A 24,756-nucleotide genomic window follows, 5' to 3' on the forward strand; every position below is an offset into this window, starting at 1 on the left:
AGGGATCAGTGAAAGAGGTCATAAGAGCCCACAGTAATCAAAGGATGTGACTGTAATTATTGCAGTCTGCACAGGCCAAGAGTAGTAAACAGATAAACGCAGAAGGATGAAAGTGCATGTTGAATTCGGCAAACAACCTTCTTAACATATACAGATGGCAGAATTATCTGACATAAGCAGGGATCTCATCGGTTTGGAGAAGAAAATCTCAGGACTTCAAAAGAATCATCTCTGTTCCTTTAAAAGTAGGTGCCACTCCCGAACGGATCTGCCAGCACTTTGGCATCGGGTAATAATGGGAGGGGTTTTAGAAACGAGGATAAAACAATGCTGATTTCCTCCTGGACGCGGCAGAACGTTTATCAAGTCTTAAATAAGATGAGAATGAAGAAACGTTTTAGATTTTGCTTTGAAACAGTAGCAAAGAAATAGTTCTCCATCCTGGAAGTTACGGTTAAGATCAATCACGGCGCAGGGATGGAGACCACACAAAAGCCATCCATCAGCTCCCCCCCTCCCCCTGTCAGCAGACCCTCACTGAGGTGGGTTTTGTTGTTTCGACGTTCAGGTCGGGAGAGGAAAAAGCCGTTTCCCGCAGGAAAAGCAGGATTCCCGCAGAAAACGCTCAGCGCAGCCCGGGCGCCGGCTGCTGCTCAGCCCGTTCCGGCTGCGACCCTTCGGGCGCTCCCTCCCGGTGGGGGAAGCAACGTGCCCGCTAGGAAACGGCACCATCCCCTTTTTTGTTTTTTCTTTCTATTTTCTTTAAATAAAAGCCAGCCTCCCCTACTCACACCTTGGGGGGCGGCTTTAATCACATAGCCCGAGGACTGGGGGAAAAAAACGCGTGGCGAGGCCGCCCGGGGTTCTCCCGCATCCCTCCCGCCGATAAGGGCCGGAAACGTCCCGCTAAAGCCCCGAACGGGAGCGGGGTGGGTGGGAGGCGCCGCCGCGCCCGCCCAGGGTTTAAATGCCCCGCGGGGGCGGGCCGGCAGCGCGGCGCCGCCCGCTCCTCTCCTCTCCGCCGCCCCGCTCAGCTGACAGCGGGGCCGCTCGGTGCCCGCCCGCCGGAGCCGCCGCTGCCGCTCGGTGCCCGCCGCCCGCCCGCCGCGGCCTGCGCGCCGCCGCCGCTGCCGCCGGGGATGGGGGGCGGCGCGCCGTGACCGGCCGCTGGCGCGTCCCCGCCGCCGCGCAGAGCCGCGCTGCCGCAGGGAGCCGCCGCCGCTGGCGGGATGAGCGGGAGCGGCGCCCCCGGGCCCGGCGCGGCGCCCTGCCGCTTCGCCCACTACTTCGTGCTGTGCGGCATCGACGCGGAGAGCGGGCTGGAGCCCGACGAGCTGGCAGGTGAGCGGCCACGCCGGGGCCGGGCGCGGCGCGGAGGCCTCGCCCGCTCCCGCACCGCTGCGGCTCGCTGCAGCCCGGCGGGCTTTCGGGATCCGCGGCTTCAAAATGTCTGCTCCCCCCCCGCACTGGGGAGGGGGGCGGAGGTGGGGGGGGTCGCCGAGCCGGTAGAAACCGCAGGGAGGGAGCAACTTTAAAGGATAAAGCATCCGCTGGAGAGCTGGCGGAGCATCCATCCCCCGAAGGGCAGCTCCCGCCCGGCGCCGGGGGGCGTTTGTCTGCCGGCCGCCGGGATGCGCCCTCCGCCGCAGGCCGGGCTCCGCTGTTCGCCCTGGTCCCTAATGGTGGAAAGGGAAAGGCAGCCCTCGCCTGCCCTCGGCGGGTGGGTGCGTCGGGCAGCGGGGTGCGACTGTCAGGAGAAGGGTACGGAGGGTTACGGGATTGCGGGGAGCCGAATGACCGAGCTTTCTGTCGGGGCAGATGCGTTGTCTTCCCTATTTGCACTGGAAAAGGAGGAGGGGAGGCATGTGGGAAGAACTGAATAAATTAATGGGATCGCATCTTTAATTATGCTGCTTTATTCACATCTTATGTCTATCCAGAAATAGCCTCCTTGCATCCTTCTTCTCCCTCCACCCCCAAAACCGTTACAGAATCAAAGAACAAAATTATTATGACGAGATTGAACTCGTTTTCTAATGTATTTATTTTTGAAGGGGTTCATGACTGGATTTGAGCTGAGTATTTTGGGAAAAGGCAGTATTCCTTCCTAAATGTTACTTACGTTTAAATGAAAGGAACTGTTTAAGCCCGTTTTTACACATAAAATTAGATCGACTGTAAGCTTAATAATGGGGCTTAATTGCTCTAGTAGAAGCTAAACATTTCCTTACTGAGTTAAGGGTTGGAAAGCCCTTAAGCGCATACGCTTGACCGTTCCTGTGCGTTGGCACTGCAGGCGAATGAGCTGTGTGTGCCTGAAGCTCAAGGCAGCTGTAGCTGTCACGGTGGGCACCTCTGCCTGGTGGTGGGATCCTGGAGAGGTGTCTGCTGCCATTGCATCAGGAAGTACGGCACCTTCTGGTTGTGTAAGTGAAAGACTTGATGATGTTTGTCACTGATCAACGTACCCTGGTTGAAGTTCCTATTTTTGTCACCTGTAAAGGGGGTGGATACACATAGCTGATGTTCCAAGGGGCTTTATCTTAACGTGGGGTACCCAAGTCTTCTCTTCTCAATGAGTATGCACTGGAGGTAGCGAGGATCTCTAAGTTGAAGCATTAGCCAAACATGCTTTAATCTCAGTTTGTTTTTTCACATGTACTAGTGACCACAACTCTGTTTTCAGTTTTGCTGCATTTAGTAGAAAGATCCTGGCTTGTGAGCCACCTCCCAGCTGATGGTATACAGGCTTTGATTTGCATAATATGACCTATTGAGGTTTCAGCTACTTAACTTTGAGTCATCTCTAACTCTTCTATCTGAAAAGAAACTATTTTTAAAGCAGTGTCGACTGGCAGGCTGTGCCTCCCCCGATGAGTACTCAGACTTTCAAACTTGTCTTTTGCTGATTTGTGCTGCATTTCACAGGGAGATGCGCAGGCATGTTCTCGGGGAGCGCTGCTCAAGGACAGGCTGATCATGGTGGATTCAGGCAGTGTCGTGGCTTGGCTGCAGGGCTCATCTCTTGTGGTCATTCAGTAGGTTTAGCCTAACTGTTCCAGCAACACGAGTCAGATTTCAAATCTAAATCAACTCTCTTTTCATTATGAAACACTTTTCAGTAAGACAAAGACATTTTGACACATCTAGGATATGCCCAGTTATAAAAGATAATGCGGCTGTGAGTAATTTGACAGAGAAATCACAACTAGTTGTTTATAAAGCAAGTGGGGCTTTTTTTATTTTCTCCCTCCCCCTGCAATAGGAAAGAAGTTGAAATGTCTTTGTAACTGGTTTAAACTAGATGAAGTACAGCAGTATGGTTTGAGCACACCAAAAATCTTGGTAATACCGCTTTGGGAGGCATTCTTAATACCTAGGATGATTGGGATATGATAGAGGAAGAAGTGGAGTAACAGAGATATGATGGGACTTAATATTGCCATTGAGCAATGTTATATTTTTAGGGACTCGTGACAAGAGCTTTCTGCTATCAGCTGGGAGCTCAGCAGTTGGAAATGTTAGAGAAGAACAGGGAGCGCTGTGAGCCACAAATACTATGCAGATGTGGAAAAATTAACTCTGCTTTTACTTGTAGCTGAGAAAACATTTCTATTAAAGCTTGGGGGGTATTAATGCCGCTGTAGGCAGGCACTAGTGAGAGCTCATCTAGAAATCTGTGTTACAGGTTTCAAAAACCGAGCTACCAGGATCGAATTTGTAACCGGAATAGGTGGGGAGAAAGATGCTCGAGGGAACAGAAAGTCTATATTATCACAGGAAACCCACAAATGAAGGCTATTTATTTCTAAATCTGTTCTTAAAACATTTTGTAGGAAGAAAAAAATCATGTTCTTTCAGAATTGAATTACATAGCTGTGGAAGCTTTCCATCTTGCTAGCCTTGTGCTTAAAGAGCTTGTTGAGGTAAGTCACGGCGTCAGTGAAAAGTCACTGTGATTTAAGCTGCCATGCAGATCATCCCCAATTTAGCGAAAAAGTAATTAAGAACCTGCTTATCTCCAAACCTGCGAGTCCCTTAGCAGCTGGCGTACACAAAGCACCTTGCTCAAGCCAGGTCTGGCTGAGCGGAGCTGCACTAGGGCTGAGCGGAGGAGCGCCAGAGGAGGCGAGCAGCGTTCTTCTGCAGCCCCGGGGCCTCTCCTGGGAATGGAGAAGCAGAAGTTAGAAAATCCTCAAGGCATTTTCAGCTTCCAGATGGACTCGCTGGTGATCAGCTGAGGCCTGGACACCTCGTGGGGGCACGTGGCATGCTAAGGAGCTGCCGGTGAGTCAGCTCTGGCGTCATCTGGAGCTCCCCGACCTGTACTCTTCCTTCACTGGGGACAGCCTGAGACCCACCCCAGCATTAAGGCTTTCCTTGCCTGCTGGCTTCAGCCCAAAATATCTTTCCACGTAAACTCTCTGCAGTAAAAAACCCAAAACTGACCAAACAATAAAACCCCACACCAAAAACTCCTCACTTATTACGTCAGGCATGAAAGGAAATGTTTTGATGATGCTCTCAGAGGCAGGGTGAAGAACTACCTTTTTAATTCTTATTCTAGGGTTGGTAGGTCTGTTTCCAAAATGAAATAAAATCAAGATTTCAAAGTTTGTATAAAGTCTTGACATGCTTTTAGGGAAGAGTGACTTGCTTTATAGTTCTTGTTATGGTGGATGCTCAATGCTTGAAATAAATTTGGTAAATGAGAATTTTCCACTATGCAAATGTTTCATTTTCATTTTTTTAATTTTTTTTTTTTTCATTTTGCACATAAGCTATTTTATGCTAAATGCTGGTACAGATTTTCCCATTTTTTTGGTGAAAATCAGAAACTGCTTCATGGCTGGCTTCTCAAGAGGGTTCATTTATTCATTTTGGGGTTTTAAGTGAGTTCATTTTTAAAAGTAAAAAGCCGTTTACTTATTGCTCAACTAGGTACCGTATTCAGGCACACAGCAAAGTATCATATGGATTCTAATGCAGTCAAAACACTGGTGGCACTATCACTAAGCTCTCAGTCAAGGATGGAAGGAAAAAAATCTGTCTAGGGACTTGAGGGGAGGAAAGGAAAGTATCTAAGGGTTTTTTGACACTTACTAGTTGGAGAGGACGGAGAAGAAAAGCAGGGTATGTGATGTGAAATATTTTGAAAAGCATGAAAATTTCAGTATTGGTTTCTGTGCCCTGTTGAACTCCACTAAAGTAGGATGAAGGGAGCTTTTCTCTCATGTTCAGGGCTGATGGAAAGTACATTTCATTTCACTTTCATCTTCATGCCTACTTCTTTCATGTAAAGCCGTTTTGAGGCTATCATCCCTGGAATTGCATATGCTTAAATGAACTCGTTATACTAAATATTTAACGTTGCCTTAAACAACAAGGCCTAATCATTCATTAAATTGTTTCTATTGCATATTTTTCATACTATATGAACTTTGTAAGTGTGTGTGTGCAAGGCACAAGATTTTTCTGGCTCTAGTAGCTTTTATGTTTTGCTTTGAGAGCGTACTAAATTTTGTAGTATCTTGTTACAAAGTGTTGCAAACTGCAATTGAGAAAAAACAAAAATACCTATGAGTCAATTAAAAAGAAGATGAAATATCTTTTATTAGGGAAGTAATTTTGTGCTCTGAAGGAAAGTTGAGAGAGAATTAGGGATGATCATTTTGCTCCCAAGTGGAAGAACTGGTCTGAGCTCCATAGGGGATGCTGTTGCTGGAGCGATTTGGAGAGAGAGAGAGAGAAAGGGTGCTATTAAAGGTGAGGACTCGGTAAACCAACCCAGGAACTGGGGCCTGAAGGACCAGGTTGGATGATGCCTTCTGCATTTCAGAATGTGAATGTTGGTGGAGTTGCGGTAGCCTTCTCGCTGTGTAAAATTAAATTTTGTATAGCTTTTTCCATGCATAAACTGTAAGATACTACCTTAAGACTATGCTTATAGAGAAGAGAAGTTCTTGTTATTGTATCTTGTCTAGCAACCTATTTTGCACTGTTTAGTTTTGGCCATTGCATAAAGATTCGCTGTCTTATTGCCCTGGTTCAACATATACTTTAAAGCTGTGGAGAGCTTCACTACTCTACTTTTAGTATCAAAATTTTTAATTTTTATTTTTCTTTATGACCAGCAAAGCTGAGGCTGCTTACTGATCATGCTCATTGGAAATGTTGGTTGTCTTGGGGAGAATAAACGCTACTTCTGCCTCACGCCGTTTCCCTGTAAATGTCCGGATATTGGTAATTAATTTCCTCCCGATAAAACATTACCTCAGCTCGTAATGTCGAAAACCAAACAGTGCAGTATTGCAGTCTGGCTAACTGTGCTTCTTACCTAGTAGGCTCTTATTTTCAGAAAGCTAAAAGACTTTTTCGTCCTTGCGTGCGCTTGGCACCTGCGCACTCATGCCTGGCAGCGTCTCCCCGCAGCCCGCGTCGCGCTTCCTTCGTGCCAAGTCACCCTGCAGTGCCAGAAAACTTGGTGGCGTTATGTCAGCGATACGACTTCTCCTGTACACGGCTTTTCTGAAATAAGTAATTGGGTTTTTTCCTAGTTTACTGGAAATAGACTGAGAAATTTCCCTCTACCAAGGAATATCTAAACAGTTGCGGTTCCTGTTCCTGACTTAGTCAGTTGCCACAAATGAAAAGTGGGCTACGGGAGCTTTGCTTTGCTTTTTTGCCTTTTTTTTTTTTTTTTTGAGTACAGTTCAGAGTTGCACAAAGCATTTTGAATGGATGTCCAGGTTAAGAAAACTGGATGTGGACAAGAGTGGTATGGGCAGAGGAGAAGATGGCTTATGCTGTACAACTTAACAAATCTTAACTGGCTCCTCAGAAGCAGTTGGAGTAGATTGCTTAGGATTTCTGATCGTTACAGGGCCTGCGGGAAGGATGGGACTCGAGCATTTCTCCTGCCCCCCCTTAAGAAGCGATGCTCAAATGTAGTCCTAAATCGTCTGACTTTATACCTGGAATAAGCAAGTCTCATGGATGAAGGATTGGATGGAGTAGCTGGCTTATTAAAGTAGCTGTTGTTTTTTGTAACTTGTCCTAATAAACGAAGAAACACTGGTTATACATTTAGAAAACCTGTTTGATAAACATCTAAGCTAGATTAATATTTTGTTCATATGAAAACAAATATTTTCATTTTAGTCTGTGTTAAGTAAAGTGTTGCATTTCTAGTTAAAGGGAGTACGGAGATAATCCCTGCTTCTGTGCAACCTCAACTTGATGCTGAAATAGAAACAATGTTTCTGCTCTCTTCTACAGCTTTAAAGGTGGTGGCATGGGTAGTTGCTGTAATGGTTTATTCGTAAAACACTGGGGAAAAACAGAACTCCATTGTAACACCACCTAGATTTTTTTAAAATATATTTCTGAATTATACATTAAAGACTTAGCTCCTGTAGGAGGCTTTCTGCAGCCAAAGGAAACAGTGCTTTTTATAAACAATTGTCAATATTATTGACAACTATCATCTCCAGTTACAATAACCTTTAATAATGAGTAACTCTCTTGCTTACTTGGATAACAGACCATTTGTGGAATTGCTAATGGCTGTGAATAGCGCTTTCATTATCTCATCGTTATATATGCCAGAAAGGCACTGAATTTAAATGCCTCCCCAACTCTGGTGCGACTATTCTGTTACACACTTGCCTTCATCTAAGTTTTTTTTTATACTGCATTTCTTTGAAAATAAGGTATTGATTGAGTTGGAAAAACATCATTATTCTTATCAATAGCACTGACTCACTAATGCTAAACCAAAGAGAATTTCTTGTACTTTTTTTGCCAGATAAGCTGCTGGTTTGATTTCCACTTAGACTAAACCCTCTTGCACTCTCAGAGGCTGCTTCGCTGCTGGTGACTGTTGCAGTAGCGCAGAAGAAGAAGGTGTGACTGTGTAGGTGAGGGCTTTTTTCAGTGAAAAAATCCTGGTAACCGGTCTGTAAATATTGCTGTACGTAGCCTTTTTCCTTCACATAGCATAAACCGCGGTAGTAATCAAAGCGCTGGCAGGCAGAGTGGCTGTGCTGCTGTCCTTTATAAGAACGACCTAAATCCAACCCTAATCTTGTTCCTGCGCGTCAGGCTTGAAGTCACTGCTGGCCTCATCCTGATGGCTTAGTGGTGCGGTGGCTGGGGGAGAGCTGGGGTCCGCAGGACCACGGCCACCTGCCTCGGGGGCTGGCCGAGCCCAGGACCTGCCTGGGGCTAAGAGCACTGAAAGGCTGACGTGGGAACGTCCTGCGGAGTGTGGCGGTGCCGGATCGGGCCTCATCGTGGCTGGGTGTTGGTAGGGAGTGTGAGGAGAGATGGTGTTTTTGAGCTTAGGTTGAAGGTGAAGGTCCCTGTTGCCAGCTCCTGTGTTGGCATCCACCTCCATGATGGTGGATGGTGCCGGAGGATGTTGGCATCTGGGGGAAAGTGACATTCACCCTTCTGTGAAAGCAAGAGAGCAGAAACTGTTAACATGTCAGAATTGCTCAGGGCGGTTCATGACTGTAGATTCCTTTGCTCAGCTGTTTGCCTGTGAAGCCTTTCTGTCCTGGCCAGAGCAATTTCCCAGCACTACAGGAGCTGTGCCAGCGCCGCGATGCTGTGCCTGCAGCTCTCCCATGCCAGCGCGGAGCTTGCCGTGGGAATACCTCCAAAACGGGCTGCTTCAGGAGAGGCTGAGATGCACGGAAGCCAGCAGGACAAGGGTGTCAGAGCCCTCTTGCCTGCCTTCTTTCACCTGCTTGTCATGGACTAATCAGGCTGTCCTTAATGCCAGCTCGTCCCTGAAACATGCTGGCAAATGTACAGCCCGCAAAGCCTCTGCGTGGGCTGACGCTGGATACGCGGCTGGCACGCTGCTCCCTGCTGCAGTTGCTAGTCTGCTGCAATGAGAGCTGGAGTCAACGAGAAATGTGAATGAAGGAAAAAATCAACCAAACAAACGAAAAAACCCAGCGAGTGCACTTTGATCCAGTTAATGCTGTGATGTTCGGCTGGTGCCATTTGAGATCATGTAGGACCACTTACATGGGAAGGAGATTGCAAGTACCTTGTTCAGCCATCTCTTGTGTGTATGGAGAGGAACTGTAGCAGTCAAAAATATATGAAGCTCCATAAAGTTTGAGTGTAAATAACCTACTATTTTTTTTTTCATTATCTAGCTCTTGACCAGGAAAAAGCAAAAAATATGTATGATAGGAAAAGTTACACTGAAGAAGACCAAATTTGGTCAGGAAACAGTAGCCTTCACTGTGGTATTTTGGTCATGTTAGCTATATTGATAATCTCAATAGTAATTAGGGAAAAAATGGTGATGAGTCATCACAATAAAGGACACATGCTGGGGAGATGACTAATGTGTGATAGACTGCTGAGGTATCGGATACTGGCATGGCTGGAAGAAGCTTCTGTTATATTACCAGCATGAAAATATAAACAACTCAATTTTCTCCTTGCTTGGAGTCTGAGATAGTTTTCTCAGCTATCTGGTCATTATATCTTAGCTGAGAGCTTTCTCATTAGGGTGTCCTACGTTTGATGAAGGTGCCTGGCTGGAAACATGAAGCCATGCTCCTTCAAGTTGTGGGGCTTTGCTTCTTCCTCCTTCCTCCACCTACCAACTCGATGCATGAAAAGTAACATTAAAACATCCAAACAGATGTTTAAAGGATGAAATGGAAAGAGTAGTCCCTTTCTAGTATGTTCTGTGTGGAGTTGGCTTGAAGGACTTCGCTAGATCTCAGTGACCTGCTTTGAGTGATAGTACAAAAATTAACTCTTAGTAGCATATAATATTGTGGGTGGGAGTGTCTGGTTTTGGTGGATCTGCAAAGGAAACTTGTACTCTCGTTGGAGAACAACCTTCACAATTTCATACAAAAATGTCAGCTCTCGGTTTGTGTTCAGAGGCAACATTTAAATATGTTAGTCTTGGAGAGTGAGACCCCCAGCTCCCTTGGAGCATGAACTTGGATTTGCTTTACAGTCATATTGTTCATCAAATTGCAGTAATAATTCTGGGATCTAGTAGCATTTTTTTTAAAAAAACAAGCTTTCTATCATATGGAGTCAAATCATGCTTTGAGGCTGTGTGAGTGGTAGGTTGCACAGCATAGAAGCTAGAAGAATCCTCTGTCCACCCCCTTCTTGATATTCCCTTGTCATGTTAAAGACTAACATGTGGAAGGGTAAGGGGGCTTAATCTGAAACACCACTCTGTGTAAACAATGACAGGATTAAAAAAAAAAAAAGCAAAGCTCAACTGTCATGGGTGTGTAGTGGCTGCTGCTTTTCATGGATGGCTGAAATTAGTTGTATAAATTTGCATTTTCCTGTTAGCATCCATACAAACCTATGCTCATTTCCATGCATAGCTATTTTCACGTACAAACTGATTGGCATGCGGTGGCACGCGATGTAACGCCATGTTACCCGTGTTAGCAGTAGCTATAGTGACGAGGAAGAAGCAAGTGTCATCGCGGATGCTCCTTCCGTGAGGCTGCCCAGGTGTAAGGAGTGCTTCGAGTCTCTTGTGACTGAAAGACAAGAGGGCTGAGCTCTTTGTGAGGAAACTATGAAACCGAGCGCTCACTTAGCTGGTAATTCCTCAATGAAATATTGATCAAACGGGCCAAGCAGTCTGCTTTGGACTGACTGACATTGGGGATGCTGCTGCCACAGTCCAAATAGGTATTGCTTGCACTGACTTTAAATATCTGATGGGTTCTTGACCCCAGGTTGTCACTGGCTAGGAGACTGTCTGGAGTATCCAAATCCCTGATTTAGGAGCCCACCTCTCCTGCTTTTTCTCCAGGTTGCTGCTGAGATGAATCCAGTCAGGTGGTGTAAATACTTTCTGCTGGGCCCTCTGGTCTCCCGTGAGATGCTCAGGAAAAAGAATCAAGATTCTTTTTTTTTTTTTTTTTTTTTTTTTTTTTTAATTCAAACTATGAGATATTTAAGCAAAGAATGCAATATGCAATCGAGTAAATATTTGGCTTTTCATTGTTAGGGACGGGAGGATTCACTGATTGGTTAGTTATTCACACAATACTATTTTTCCATCAGTATTCCCACTTGGTATTCTTGTTTGTTTTGTGCTGTGCAATACTCTGACATGAATTTAAAGTTAAGAACAATTTTATGCTTAAAAACACAACAGCTCTGTTAACATAGACTCTTTCCTGGCTGTGGTGCTGGCTGGTGTGGGAGACATGAAGGGCTGTTGCACACTTTCTAGAATGGGACTTTTTGTAATGTAGACGTTATGCTTTCTCACTTTGTTTATTCTTCCAGTATAACAATTTGAAAATACACAGCACCAAGTATTTGGGGCAGAATTCTCACGTTTTATTAGAAAAAAAAAAAAAAAATCCAAACAAACCCAACAAACCACCCAAACCCCTGAAATTTTATGTAATTATATGAAGATGGAATAGCTGATCATGACTCACAATACTTGAAACTGCCAGGTGCTTTGTAAAATTACTGATGGTGGATGTATGCCCTGTTCAGAGAGCTTTGCAGGGTGTATTCTGCTGTAGGTTTTGCCTTGTAAACACTTCAAGAATGTCAAGGCCAGGAAGAATGGTGCTAAGGTGTCTCAAATGCACCCCTTTTCAGAGTTGTCAACCTTTGTCTCTAACGACTGTTGTTATGAATCTGTTAAGGGAGAATGTTTATCTCCGGAAATCAGGATAGCAGCTATTCAGCATAGAGGAATTAGGTGTTTAGCCTTTTCCCAAGATGAGGCTATTCAAGATAGGATTGTCTTACTAGCATTTGCAAATATGTTGGCTCTTTCTGGCTTTAGCAGATGTTGTTTGACGCTCTTAATTCAAGCAGGGATGTGTAGTCTAGTGTTTCTATCTCAAATCAAGAAATGACTAAGAGCTGAAGAATCTTGGTGTAAGGAATGCTATTAAGTAATATTTCTTTTTTTTTTTTCTCCTGTATAAATATGAACATCTGCATAGGGTGAGGCAGCTGTAGCCGTGGTCTGCTGTCGTACTTGGCAAAAGGGAAACAGTGGTGGGAGATGTTAACTTTCACAATAGTGGTTCTGGTTAATAACTTACTGTTGTTTCTATGCCAGTGTCTTTGTTTTCTTTCTTCTTGGAGCAGCCCACAGGGTGGTGAGTTGGGAGGGGAAAGAACGAGCCCTGTTGAAAAATTACTCAGTCTAACACACTGTTAAAAACAACAACAACAACAAAAACCCTCTAGCTTAATATGGGCTGAACTTTCCCTGAAAACTCTGCCTTAATGAGCTCAGACCCCTCAGCCCTGCTTTGTCCCTGTCAGCAGGTAAGAAAGAGCTGAGGTCCCCAGCGCGGCTGCCCTGGCTCTGACCCAGGGGCTCGGGGCCCTGATTAGTTCAGCTCTTGTGCTTTTGGCGGGAATAGGAATGAGAAAACATCTTGTCTTGGGGCCTAGATGTATTCATGCTCCTTGCCTGCAGGTCTGTGCTAGCGCTGGAAGAGGCATTTGTCCAGGAGCTGGAGAGAAAAGGCACAGATTTAGTTCTGTCCCAGAGCTGAGAATGAATTGCTTGGAGCAAATATCGCGGTGGAGTGTCCAAGATATATCATATTTGATAGTGGTGAAGATCTGAAAACTACTTGCAATTCAAAAATCTGTCTTGGGTTTCAGTTATTGGTTAGTATTTTGTCAGCACTTTGTGGCAATGACTTCTGACTGCGTCCCAGCATTGCTCGAGGTACACTGCATAGCTCGAAAGGGAAGCTGATGCTAAGGGGGAGACCATCTGTGTTGTTAATAATGTAGTGTTATCACACTCAAAACTCAGCTTATGTAATTGATAACATTATCACACTAGACTTGTTTCCTTTAAAAAAAAAAAAAAAGTCAAAAAAACACACACACACACCCCCCAATCTATATCCCAACCTACCAACTTCTGAGCCCATAGGTCAATTTAATTTTGGCAGAGATGAAATTGAAAAGATATGGGATTTTTTTTTTTTTTTTTGTGAAGTCCCTGCAGCTAGAGCAGAGATCCTAATTAACCTTCCAATAATACAAAGGCTACGGGGAAAGCAACAGCACTTTATAAAGCAAGGGAGGCCCCTCCACATGGGTCTCCTGGCAGGCTAATTGGCAGCTGCGTAGCTGAGGTCTGAGCAGAGTGTGTGTTGCCTCCTGCCCATCTGGTGGATCAAGGAATGAAGGGTAACCCGTGGTACCGAGGGGCAAGAAGGGAAGATCAGAGCTAGCAGGCTTGTGTGAGCAAAAGGAGGTAGAGATGAGAGGACTGTGATTTGTGTCCAGGCATCCCATCTCATTGCTCATAGTGCCTTTCACCCAGACCTGTGAAACCATACAGCTGTGTTAATGCCATCTGTCTTGGTGTTTCCTTCTCGGTCTCAAATGAAGAGGATTTGTTAGGGCAGCAATTCTGCTACGGCTCCTACAATGCGATAACAGGAGGTGGAAGCAAAGCTACATTTGGCAATAACTAGCAATGCAAGGATGGTTAGTTGCTGAGTCCGAGTCCTTCCTCAAGCTCAATGAAATGGTATAGGAGCTTGGCTGTGTTGGTGCTATTGCATCCAAGAAATGTGCCTATGGAAAAGTACTTTTTTTTTCTTCCACAATGCACTGAATGGGAGATACAGCAGCAGAATGTGCTGAGGAAGGAGGTTCTTTACTTTCTTGTTCCTTGTTAATCTTCCCTCTTCCCATGTTTAAAAACAAACCAGCTCATCCTCATGCTTTATTGTTTTAAAAAGCCATTCTTGACCTTTCTGGTAATACTGTTGAGAACCAAGAACTGTATTCTGATGTATTAAAGTGCTAATTACGCATAAGGAGCCATAAAACTGTATTAAGTGCATTAAATTTTGAGTAACTCCAGTAAAAGGCATGGCAAGGGATGGCTAATCACTCTGCATTTATGAGTTGCCTTGGAAGTAAATGGCAACATTCAGCTGAATCTGTCCACTGAAACGGCCTAGAAAGAGATGGCATTGCGTTGCAGCACAGTGGGAGGTTGGCAATCCACGCTTGATTAATCTGCTGATACCAAAGTGTCATCGCTCTATGCATCCAGCAAGCTTGTAATAGATGAGTGCATTAATGAGCCCCTGGGTAACCGAGACTACACTCTGGGGCTGGAGGGGGGATGGAATCAGAGAAGATAAACATTGCTGACTCAGTTTCTCTCTCTTCTGTTACCTCTACGTATTTTTTCCAAGCAGTCCTTCAGTGATTCCATGTTAAAGTGAGCATTTTAAAATGCCTCTCCACATCACTAAGAGCAGCAGAGCTGTTTTGTGTGGTTTGACCGGCTGGGTTATTTAAGTCTTTTTGTTTCCCTGAACTTTCTCTGCCTGAAAAATGTTGTGATCTTCAGATGTGAAACACTGGCTTTTGGTTAATGGCTGCTAGACTATGCTAACTCTTAGTAGGTTAGGTAGAGGTTGGGGCCAAACCTCCCTTGGGGCTAGCCAAGTGGTCTGCTGAACCATTTTCTTCTTTTGAGCGGATTCAATTAACTGGTTGGTAAAAATGTGTAGGGGTCTCCGAGGGCTGTCAATAATTTGTGGTCCAGAAAGCTTGGAAATTATTCTAGCCTTAAGAGCAACTGTTTCAGGAGGCTACTTAGCTTCTGAAGGGTTGATTGTCATTTATTTTCACTTGGTGAATATGTTTAATAAAAAGGGGATTGCAGTAAAATTTAAGCCAACTCTTGCATTCAGGAGTAAAATTTCTGTTTTCCTTTCTTGCAGTGGCTTACTGATAATTGTCTTGCTAATGCATTTAAATTCTGCTCCTTAAAAATGTATTATCCGGTTTATTTTGCGGGAGGTCATTGGTTTCACAAAATTGTGTAAAACTGAAACCAAATCCTCCTGTCTGCAGCTGCAGTGTTAAATAGAGCATCATTGTCATGTGGTGAGCATGGCTGTCAAAACACTTCGGGCAAAGTGGGTAACATGAACAGTTCTTCGACGTTAAATATTTATAGAAGAAAATGCAAACTCAGAAGGCTGCCAGCAGACAGACATACTGCTTAAATACATTGTTGTGTTGGTGAGGGCATGAATCTTTGCGCTGCAGCTTTAGGAAGAAGACAGAGTTGTTTCTCCATGTGCACGGGCTCAACGGTGTAATTTTTCTGCTCGTAAATATATATGAATAAGACCTGGAAGCTTAAAACTTCCGAAGAAAAACAATAGCTCTACACAAGTGATCTGACTGCCAGCTGCCCCCGAAATGGTCTGTTCTCTTTGCCCACTGATCTTCTGCTACAGCAGTCATAGCAAGCTCTCTTGCATGCCTAGCCTAAAGGGCCGGCACGTCTTTATTTCAGGTCCTCTGGTGCAAACAGGTGGTGAACTGCAAGGGGCGAGATACCGAGGAGAAAACCATGTAATTAAATCTGGCACTGGAGTATAATAAATCTCTGTTGTATTCTTTAGCTTTCTAGATGCCTTTTGAGCAATGCACAATGGCTGTGATTAATGACTATTGTATTGTCTTAAATAATAAGCTTGAGCCTTTCAGATAGGTGACATAATTTAGCCGTAATGAGCGTCAGCTTCATGTGTTTGATCTCAACGCTTTGAATTTCAGCGTTGTCGTTGCCATGTCCTTGAGAGATTGTTTTATGCCGAAGAAAACCGGTAAATGTGGATGGAAGGCAATTTCTATGAGAGTGTGAAGAATCCAACCAATCTGTTGCTCTGAGGACATTGACTTTTTTGTTCTATCTTGTTTTTAAAAATGCGAGATGAAAGTGGTTGGATTGTTCGTAAAGTGGACCTACTGTTATTGAGAGAGGTTTTCTCTTTGACAAAAGTATTCCTTGCTGGGAGGTGTCTGCTGACAGTACCAGTGATGGGTGTTTCCTTTTGTGTGTCAGGATGCACCAAGTACCCATAGTGGGGGAAAAGGCGTTTCGATCCTTTCCACACCGTCGCCCCATCCATCACCTCCTCAGCAGGCTTCTCTGTTGTTTCCTCCCTTGACTGAAGGCAGCAGCTCTTTGATACCAGCTCCAATCTCTTGCCATTTCTCTTTCTGCTGCCTGGGTTCAGCTGACACAGGAGAAAAAAACATTATATTCTCTTCCCTGCAGCTACCTGTGAAGAGCTTTCTCCGTCTCCGTGCCTGTGCGGTGCTTCGGCAGAGCTGGGAAGGGAGGGCTGAGAAACTACAAAGCACATCAGACCTAATTATTCAGCTAGCAGAAGGGCTTTTCTTTCCTGCTTGGGATATTCGCTCTTGACTGTGCGGGTAGTTTGACTGACATAGCATGCTGACTTCAAAGCCATTGCACAGCACTGCATAAGCGCCTCAAACTCCAATCCATCCTTCTTCGGGCAGCCTGGCCCAAATGGGCAGCCCTAACGGCAGGATTTGGCAGGACTCGTAAGTGAAGGGTCAACGCAGACTCTCCCCTCGTCATTATTTTTGTGGGGATGGAAGGGAAAGGGATTTAAAATCCCTCACCCTTTCCTATGAAGTCTGACTCATTTTGTCTGGTTTAGCATTGTGGTAGAAAGAAACATAATGGATTTGCTAGGGTCAGTGCTTCACAATGTAACGGTTGACTTTGATGGGCAATAGGGCCCAGTTTGCCACTCCAGACAAAGGATTTGTAGGTCTTGCAGGCCGCCATCTGTTTCTAAAAGCAAGTTTTTGTGGAGAAGGGATGCAGCTTGCATGCTGAAAAAGTGTTGTGTTTTTTTTTTTCTTGAGAACTGCTGAGCCTTTGTATTTGAGCTTTTAATTTCAAAATTAAACATGGTTTATTAATGGTAGGACTCCCCTTTTGCCCTCCCCTGGCCAAGCTGGACATCCAAATCTCATTAGTGATGGGTTGATGTCTTCTAAAATACTAGTATTTTAGAATACATGTACTCATCCCCCAAGTGCTCTGTTCTTCTATCCAGCCCCCACCCAAGCTCTCTGAAAGGCAGTGTCTGGCTGCATTCAGGTTGTTTGCATTTATTCTGATATATAAGCATATAAGGCACAGATTGGGGAAGTAGTAATGTTCAACTGTCATTTGATTTTTCACTTGTGCTGAAGTTTTGTCTGGTGCTCTCTTAAAAACAGGAAAAACAGTTGGTCATACTCTTCCCCTATAATCCAGACTGCAAAGTCCTACTTTCCTGCAGTGATTGCACTGAGGTCTCTCTTAAATAAAATGGCCAGCAGACCTGTAGGGCTTAGACATGCTGACAAGTACGATCTATTTATATGCCACGTGTTAACCTGACTGTTAATGGATTGTTTCTATGTATAACTACTGGAGGTAGCACAGAGCTGTGCAATCCAGGTCTGGAGGGCAGGAAAACATCCTGCTGCAGGACTTAGCAAAAACAATGAATAAAGCCTCTGCAGTTTTCTTCTTTCCAGCTGGAGACTAACAGGACTGCCAGCACAGATGAAGAGGTCCTGACTCGCAATCCTGTCCTGCTCATTTATTTAGCCGGTTGCTTTCCTGATGCAATAGTGGGGGGCAGTTGATCCAGTCCTTCCTAACACTCTTATGATGCGTTTTTCTCTTTTGTTACGGGTAGTGACTAGTGTGGCTGCTGTATGTGGGCAGGTGCACACGTGTATCTGCGGGCACGGGGCTGGAGACGCAATGTTCCCCTCGTTGTGGCAAGTGAGTTAATACGCCGCCGATGAATGTTACATTAAAAACACGGTGGCCGCCAAAAGAAACTGGCCCCTTCCACTCGTTCCCCAACACAAAAGCCTGTGTGCCGTGCCAGAAACGCCTGCCTCTGTAGCTCTCCTGGGCGCCTCGGCACCCTCCTGCAAACCAGCGTTTGCCACTGACGCTTTGTCTTTGTTGCCGCTGGCTGCTAGCGGAAAGCTGGCAAGCTGCCTGCAGACTTGTGCTCTCCTTGCCGGAGTGCTGGATTGCTGGCCGTTCCTGAAATTAACCTTTCCTGCCCTCCGGCCCACAGCCGGCTGGATGGAGACGCGTCCCTGAGCTGGTGGGCAGCACGGCCAGCTCCGATCCCCTGCCCTGGCCATCCTCGCAGCCCTGTGCCCGGGCCAGTGCTGCTCCAGCAGGGAGGGCTGCTCTTCCACGCAAGCAGCTGTGAATAGAGGGAAATTTTTTTTTTTTTGAGGGGTATTAAATTAATAAAATGACCACCTTTGGTGTGGTGACCCAGTTGTTTACTGAGTTGTCCGCCATGGAAGGTGACAGTGTGCCTGCCTGCCAGGCTTTTCTCCGGAGTCCGTTAGCGGCTCGTGCGGAGCAGCCTCTGACCACCTGAGCAGACCGTGCTGGCCGTGTGCCTTTGCCTGGGTCAGTTCTTCCACCTCTTCCCAGCCTCCACCTTTGTTCTCCAAGGTGAGGATCTTCAGGCTTCATCTTGAGAGTTGAAGACAAGCACCTATGCCCCTTGGAGACCCCATCCTGTTCCCAGCAGGAACATCTTTGTCAGAGGTGGTTCTGCAGCCGGTATGGGGCACCTGTGCTTGCAGCCCAGGTCCCTGCCTCACTTCTGAGCAGCTGATGTCTCAAAGGTTCAAAGGGCATCATGAGCCTGGAAAGACTACAGGTAAGTACCTGAGGCCCAGAGAAGCGGCATTCCTGGTCAGTGGGGTTAACTGGAATGAAAGCGGGCTCAACTCTTACAAAAAGACCAGCATTTATACGTAATAGGCAGTTTGATCGCAGGCCACTTCTGCTAATATGGGCTCCTAGGTGCTTTACCTGGGCGTTCTGTGGAGTTTGAATATCTTGCCAAGGAAAGGCTTGTTGGGTCCTGCCGTGCCAACTCCTAGCACCCATATGGGACCCTTGGAAGCACGCTTGAGGAAGCTCACTGTTTTCATGCGGTTAACTTTAAATTACTAAAGCTGAGAATCTCTTGGTTCTCTTTCACTAAACTACAGGGTGACACAACAAGCTTCATCAAAGTGTCCTCATTAGCTTAAGAGGAGCAGATTAAAACTGAAAGGGTTTCATTTAAGACAAATTTTCATAATGGGATGTGGTAGTCAATGATGATGCGTCAAGCACTTCCGGGTGGCTGTGTTATCACTATATTTAAAATAAGTGTTGAGTGTAAGAAGCCAACGTGCTCTTTATGGTCCATTTGTGGTCTCTGTGCTTTTGGCAATATGTGTAAACTTCTCCTTGGGAGCTATTGAACTTGCTTCAGTGGTAGCTTTACGATCCTCTGTGTCTTTTCTTTTTGTGTGGTCTTTGTATCCTCTACACCTTTAAAAAAAAAAAAAAAGGCGGGGGAGGTGAGAGATACTTAAGAGAACAAAAATGGTGGAAACATCATTCATAGATACTGCAGTTGATTTAGTCAGTTTAGCCAAAAAGCTTTGGCTCTATCAGAGAAAAACTTTTCTGCTGTACTTAATTGAATTTGCCAAGCTGGAACAAGCCCTGGCATAGCAGTTTCAACCCCTGCCTTTGCTAGTCAGCAGCATTCAAAGCTGCAGAGAGATGAAGAAAAACGCTGAGCAAATGCTGTATGAACTGGAGACTCGGTACTGAAATGCCTTCTTGACCTGGTCACGATGGTGGGTCATTTCCTTCTTCCGAGTCAGTTCAGGACGTTTGGGGACCTGTCCAGCGCACAAAAAAGAACTGCTTACTGCAGGCAGCATAGGTTGCCATCACGGGGATTTTCTTCCTTGCAGAGGTCTGTGTGTGTGTACTCAGCGCCGTCCGGGTGAGTGCCTGCACAGGCTGTGCTCCAGAGAATCCATCTGATCTCATCAGGTCTGTATGGAGAAGGAAAACGGAGATCGCTTGTGAGCTGCGAGAGGAAGCCAAGAGTTTTTGTATCCCATTACATAGGAGCGTCATTTGTGTCTGGAAGAATAGGGTATAGCAGGGGAGTCTAAATCCTGAATTTTAATCTTGGCGTGCCATTGACTGTAGGTCCCGAGGAGCTTTATGTTCTGCCTTTCTTGCAGTCTACTGGAAAAAATGTGTTATTTGTGCAGAGCAATGAAAAAAGCTGCAGTTATTTACACGTACGGGGTTCTGAACCAGTTCAGCGCTGAGTGGTTTCAGCCTGCCTAGTGGGATGGTGGGGGGCTAACATCCTACCAAATTAGTTGTTGCTTTAATTGGGAAGGGGAGGAGCGGTGTGCAAATGAATGCCTTCCATTCGAGTTAATTTGGAGCCGTGGCTGTAGGAGCTGCTGTTTTTGTCTGATAAACTTGATAAACCTCTTTCTGCTGTAACAGTGATTTCAATTGGAGGAAGATAAATTGAGGTGGAGAAGGAAATTGGAGGGCACAGGCTCAAGCTTGAGCAGGAAGGTTGTTTTAATAACCTTGTAGAATGCATGTTGCTTTGGTTTGGGATGAATGCCAACTCTTCCAAGTTTTTAAGGTAAAAAGGCAGAGACCTCCTTGTTCAGGTATATTTGAATATAATATTTGAATATGTTTGAGATGCCTTTGAGAAGCGAGCCAAATTTCAACCAGCAGAGCAAGACAGAATGCTGTTAACTTCCTTGTGAAAACAGGCAGGCGCTCTGCTGGGTTTTTGTTCTGGGTACTAGAACGAGAGCTTTCTGTCTGTGCTATCCAAAATACTGATTAGTAAGATGTGCTGACAAAAAGGAGGAATTTAATGCAGTCAGGGGAAGAGTGATGTAGCTTATCTGTGAGCATGGGTGTGCCTCTGTGGGTGTGTGAGATTCCTGCCCTGCATTAAGGGAGATGGCTTGTGCTTCTGTTGGACCCAGAGGAAATGACTTTAAGTGCAATGAATAGTGTTTGAGGGGAGTGAAGAATAGGAGGCAAGGAGCACAAGTCCCTTTCTAAGTTAAGGTTATCTTTTAGGTTTGTTTTTTGTTTGATGCACTGCATTAAAGTAGCCTGGATATGAAGCTTGAAGTTAAATAGCGCACTAAAACTGGAATACAGACTGCTGTTTGGAAAAGTGAACTTGCAGAAATTTGTAGGGGAGAAGTCTACAGCCTAAGATATAGGCAAAACTGATAAGAGACTTGATAGTTTTTTCAAGCTATAGGAGGAAGAAAAAGATTATCAAACAGAAGAGTGATGAGTTGGTGATGCTGAAAGTCAAATAGTTTTACAACACTGTCAAGAATCCTTAAAGCAAAGATGCACAATGCCTGGGAGGCTGAGGGTGGGGGTAGCTGTTCTTTCTCCAGATCAGCAGGGAAGCATATGTGTGTACACATGCATGTGCAGATCATGTCCTTGTCTTCCATCACAGCTGAAGGCACTCCAAATAATCTGGGTTGTTAGAAAATGGAATTTCTGCAGGCTTACAACTCTGACCCTTTTCCTCTTGCTAGATGAGAATTCAGAGGATTTTTTTGATAGTCCTAAATGAGAGACAGTGACCTTGATGGCCAAGAGGTACAGCTTCAAGAAGTCATAGAAACCTAATGGCTTCTTGTGTGTGTGTTTTCTGCACCGGATCTGAGAATTAAATAACTGTAATAATCTTTTGCATGGGGTGTTCTGTCAGTAATCTGAGCAAAGAAACCTATTTCATTTGGTGCCAGGGCCCTTGCAGATGAAGAATGTGCAGTGGCCTTTTTTTTATGGTATATGACATCTGATTCTTGTGCTTGTTCAAGAGCCTCGTTATTCCACAAGTCCTATTATTCCACCAGGACTGATCCTCTAAATCTCTCTTTAGACTTTTCACTTTTGTTAACGGTAGAGTTTTGACACCTAGTTCCCTCACTCTGTCCCTCAGTTCATTCACAGAAAGCTGTGGAAACGTGAAACAAGAAATCAGCCTTTTGGTTTTGTGTGTGTGTGTTCATGATAAGTCAAGGTAATGTTCTTAACTTCCTTAGGACCCTGAATTATAAAATCCATATTTCAAAATCTATGCAGTAAGAAGTCAAAAGACATATCTGGGTGTGCTTTTGATAAATGTCTCAAAGGGGATTTGTTGAGATAGGTGAAGTATAGGGATTACCCCATACATATATATGTGTGTGTATATATATATATCTTTATACTGCAAGATAAACCACTGTTAAGCCTCTGACAGACCAAATCACAGTATTTTTTAAATGACTACAGCAACATTTACGTTTTCTTGGGATATGGCTTTGATGCAGAGTCAGTTACCACAAGCTTATTCAGAAGGCTGTTTTTTTGCTGTGAAAGCACAAGCTCAGTTACATCCACATTCACCAAAATGTTCCATGGTCTTAGAAGTGACTACTGGCTGACAGCTGTCTTTTTTCTTTCATTTTGAAGCTAGCAGGCAGCACGTCATCAGTCAAGGTGGTGCTTTTCAGTGCTGTGTGGTCTTTATCCCTACAGTGCAGGTACCACATAGTTCTGCAAGGTGATGAGTGGCTTCTGAAATGAGCTGCAAAAATTGTCCTGCTCTTGTAGCAGTGAGTGAGGACAGAGCTGTTTCAGTGCGGCGGTGATGGTTACTGAAGCACTGGCAAAGCAGAGACTGGAAGAGGAGGAAAGTTGCAATTGAACATGACAAATTTTAGGGAGATGTGTGACTTGATTGAGACTGGCCTGGCTGGTGACATTTGACTGCACAAAAAGGCTTAGCTGAACTATCATGCTAAAAATCTCATGGGTGGGTGCATGGAACGGATTTTGACAGTTTTCAAAGACTTAAGTCCATTCATTGATATCTGAAATTCTTTCTTTCAAAAACAATTTTCAAAACAAGCTTTCTTATTCTTCAATCTTTGACTCTTTTACTGGAGTATTAACAAAAAGGAGAGAGTTATCTGAGGGCCAGTAAGTTGTTTTTTTTTTTTTTCAAGAGAGATTGTGGTGAAAGAGGCCTTGCTCTTACAGAAGTAGATACACTTCAGAAGAGTTCTCTGCTCGGCAAGCTTCACCTTTCTCCACAATACTTAATCTGTCTACCTCTCTTTGCCTTCTGTCTTACCTTGATACATCTCCAAAGAAAAGTAGTTTCCTTTGGGAAACGTACCAGTTTAATGTAAGGTGACTAATTGTAGTTGTTGCCATATGTTGTATTACTGGGTTAAATTTAGTTGGAAGGCTGAATTAAAAACTAGGTTGTCTCCTTCAGGCAATCTCACAGGTTAAGTAGCTCGAGCTGCAAACGCTGTTACATGTTGTGTATCAATGTCTACCTAGATGGCCAAAGCATCAACCTAATGCCAAAGTGGATTCAGTGTGCTTTCTATTACCCAGTAATGGTGGATAACTCGTATACGGCAATTCCTGTCCTGGTTGGATGTACTGTCCATCTTGTCTATTAGCTGGTATATGCTTTTGCTACGGAGTACTGTTCATAGACAATGTTACAAAATAACTCTCCCTAAGAGGGCACATCTTCATGGAAAGGTTGGTTTACATACTGAAATAGCAGGGAGCTTGTGTGTGTGCACGCATCCTTCTCCTGAGCCCAATGTGTTGCGGTGGGCAGACATGGGCAATGGCCAGTCAGCTTTTATCCTCTACTGATATCAAAGGGAGTTTTTGTTTGACTGTCTCTTATGTACCCAGAGTTCTTCTCTTCATGAGCATTCCCAGCCTGTGAAATAATTCAGGTGATGCCTGTATAACTTTGTTCAGTTTGTTTGATGGATGGAATTTATCCCCATCACAGTATTACATTTCTATTGCAACTTTTAACCTTTTTTTGGAAAGTTGTTTAGTCAGTTGATGTAGAGAGAGTCACAGCTTGTTGAGACGCGATGATATTTTTGGAAGTGAGAAAGAGGAGGATGTAGTTATTTGGATTGCTTCCTTGAGGCTGCCAGATTGACTTTCTGAAGACTGTACCAGTGCAGGCAGAACTGGCATTTCTAACAAGCATGCTTACTGCTCTTTTACACGATATTAGGAAGCTCTTCCAGCTCAGGAAGGTGCTGTGCCCCTCCAGTAGTCCAAGAAACTGCAGCAGCAGTGCAGGCGTTGCCCCTGAAAAGGAGCCAGTGCACTCTGCTGTTTTGGAAACCTGTCTCAAGTGGTACAGCAGCCTTTCAGTGGGTGGTTACTCGTGCTCAACAAGCCAAGGTCCTTCAAACAGAGGCAAGAAAATGAAGAAGGGAAATATTAAGCAAACCGAAGTTCAATGTAATCATTGCGTTAATCAAAACTGCCGTACTACTTAGCACAAAAACAGTTGGAAAAAAGTAATGGACTCCTTAGTGTGGATTTCATTCATTTGCAAATGATTCCATCAATACTATGCTCTTTCATTTTATCCAGTTCATTTGTTAAGTAGCTATTACTCCTCACCACACAGTCTCAGCCCGCCAAAGTAGGCAACTTGCTATGGCAAGACTCAGTTCATCAGCGTGTTTGCTCACTGCAGGTTTGCCAATGAAGTATACAGGTAGTTGTTTATAGGTGTCAAGTTTGGGCTTGCCTATAGAAAATTCCTGGGAGAGCCCTCCGAATCCTTCTAGGAAGAGCAAAAGAGTTTCATTTGTGTTTTTATGTTGAGGTTGGCTGGGAGTTCAGCAGATCTGCACTGCTGAGCACCTGGGAAGAGGTTTGGGGGTGCTCCCCTCTTCCCTCCCAAGTCCTGTGCTCAGGCTGTACTCTTTTCCCTGCTGTTCCCTTCTCCCCACTCCTTCCTAGGCGGTGTCCCCGAGGTATCACTCAAGAGGAGTAGCATACTAAAACCTTGTCTTGGGATGAGAATTGATGCATGGTATCTGTGGAGTCAAGGAAGGAGAAAATAATTTTGCTAAAACTCTCCTCACAAAGGAGATGTTAAATGATTTGGCTGTTTAAGGAAAGCTTAAGGACCCACTATTTATTGTGGTTGC

General features: G+C 44.8%; 1 protein-coding gene across 3 annotated transcripts in view; it reads left to right on the top strand.

Moving 5' to 3' along the window:
• The first annotated feature begins 1,229 nt into the window (after window positions 1–1,229).
• The window catches only part of DENND5B (DENN domain containing 5B), a 115,453-nt gene continuing 91,926 nt past the window's right edge, over window positions 1,230–24,756 (top strand). For all 3 annotated transcript variants that reach the window (XM_086610407.1, XM_086610408.1, XM_086610409.1), the window contains exon 1: window positions 1,230–1,341. In XM_086610407.1, coding sequence (XP_086466533.1) covers window positions 1,230–1,341 — 112 coding nt within the window. The remainder of the gene's footprint in view (window positions 1,342–24,756) is intronic.

The sequence above is a fragment of the Tauraco erythrolophus genome, chromosome 4 (genome assembly GCF_009769465.1).
Source record: "Tauraco erythrolophus isolate bTauEry1 chromosome 4, bTauEry1.pri, whole genome shotgun sequence".
Lineage (NCBI taxonomy): Eukaryota > Metazoa > Chordata > Aves > Musophagiformes > Musophagidae > Tauraco > Tauraco erythrolophus.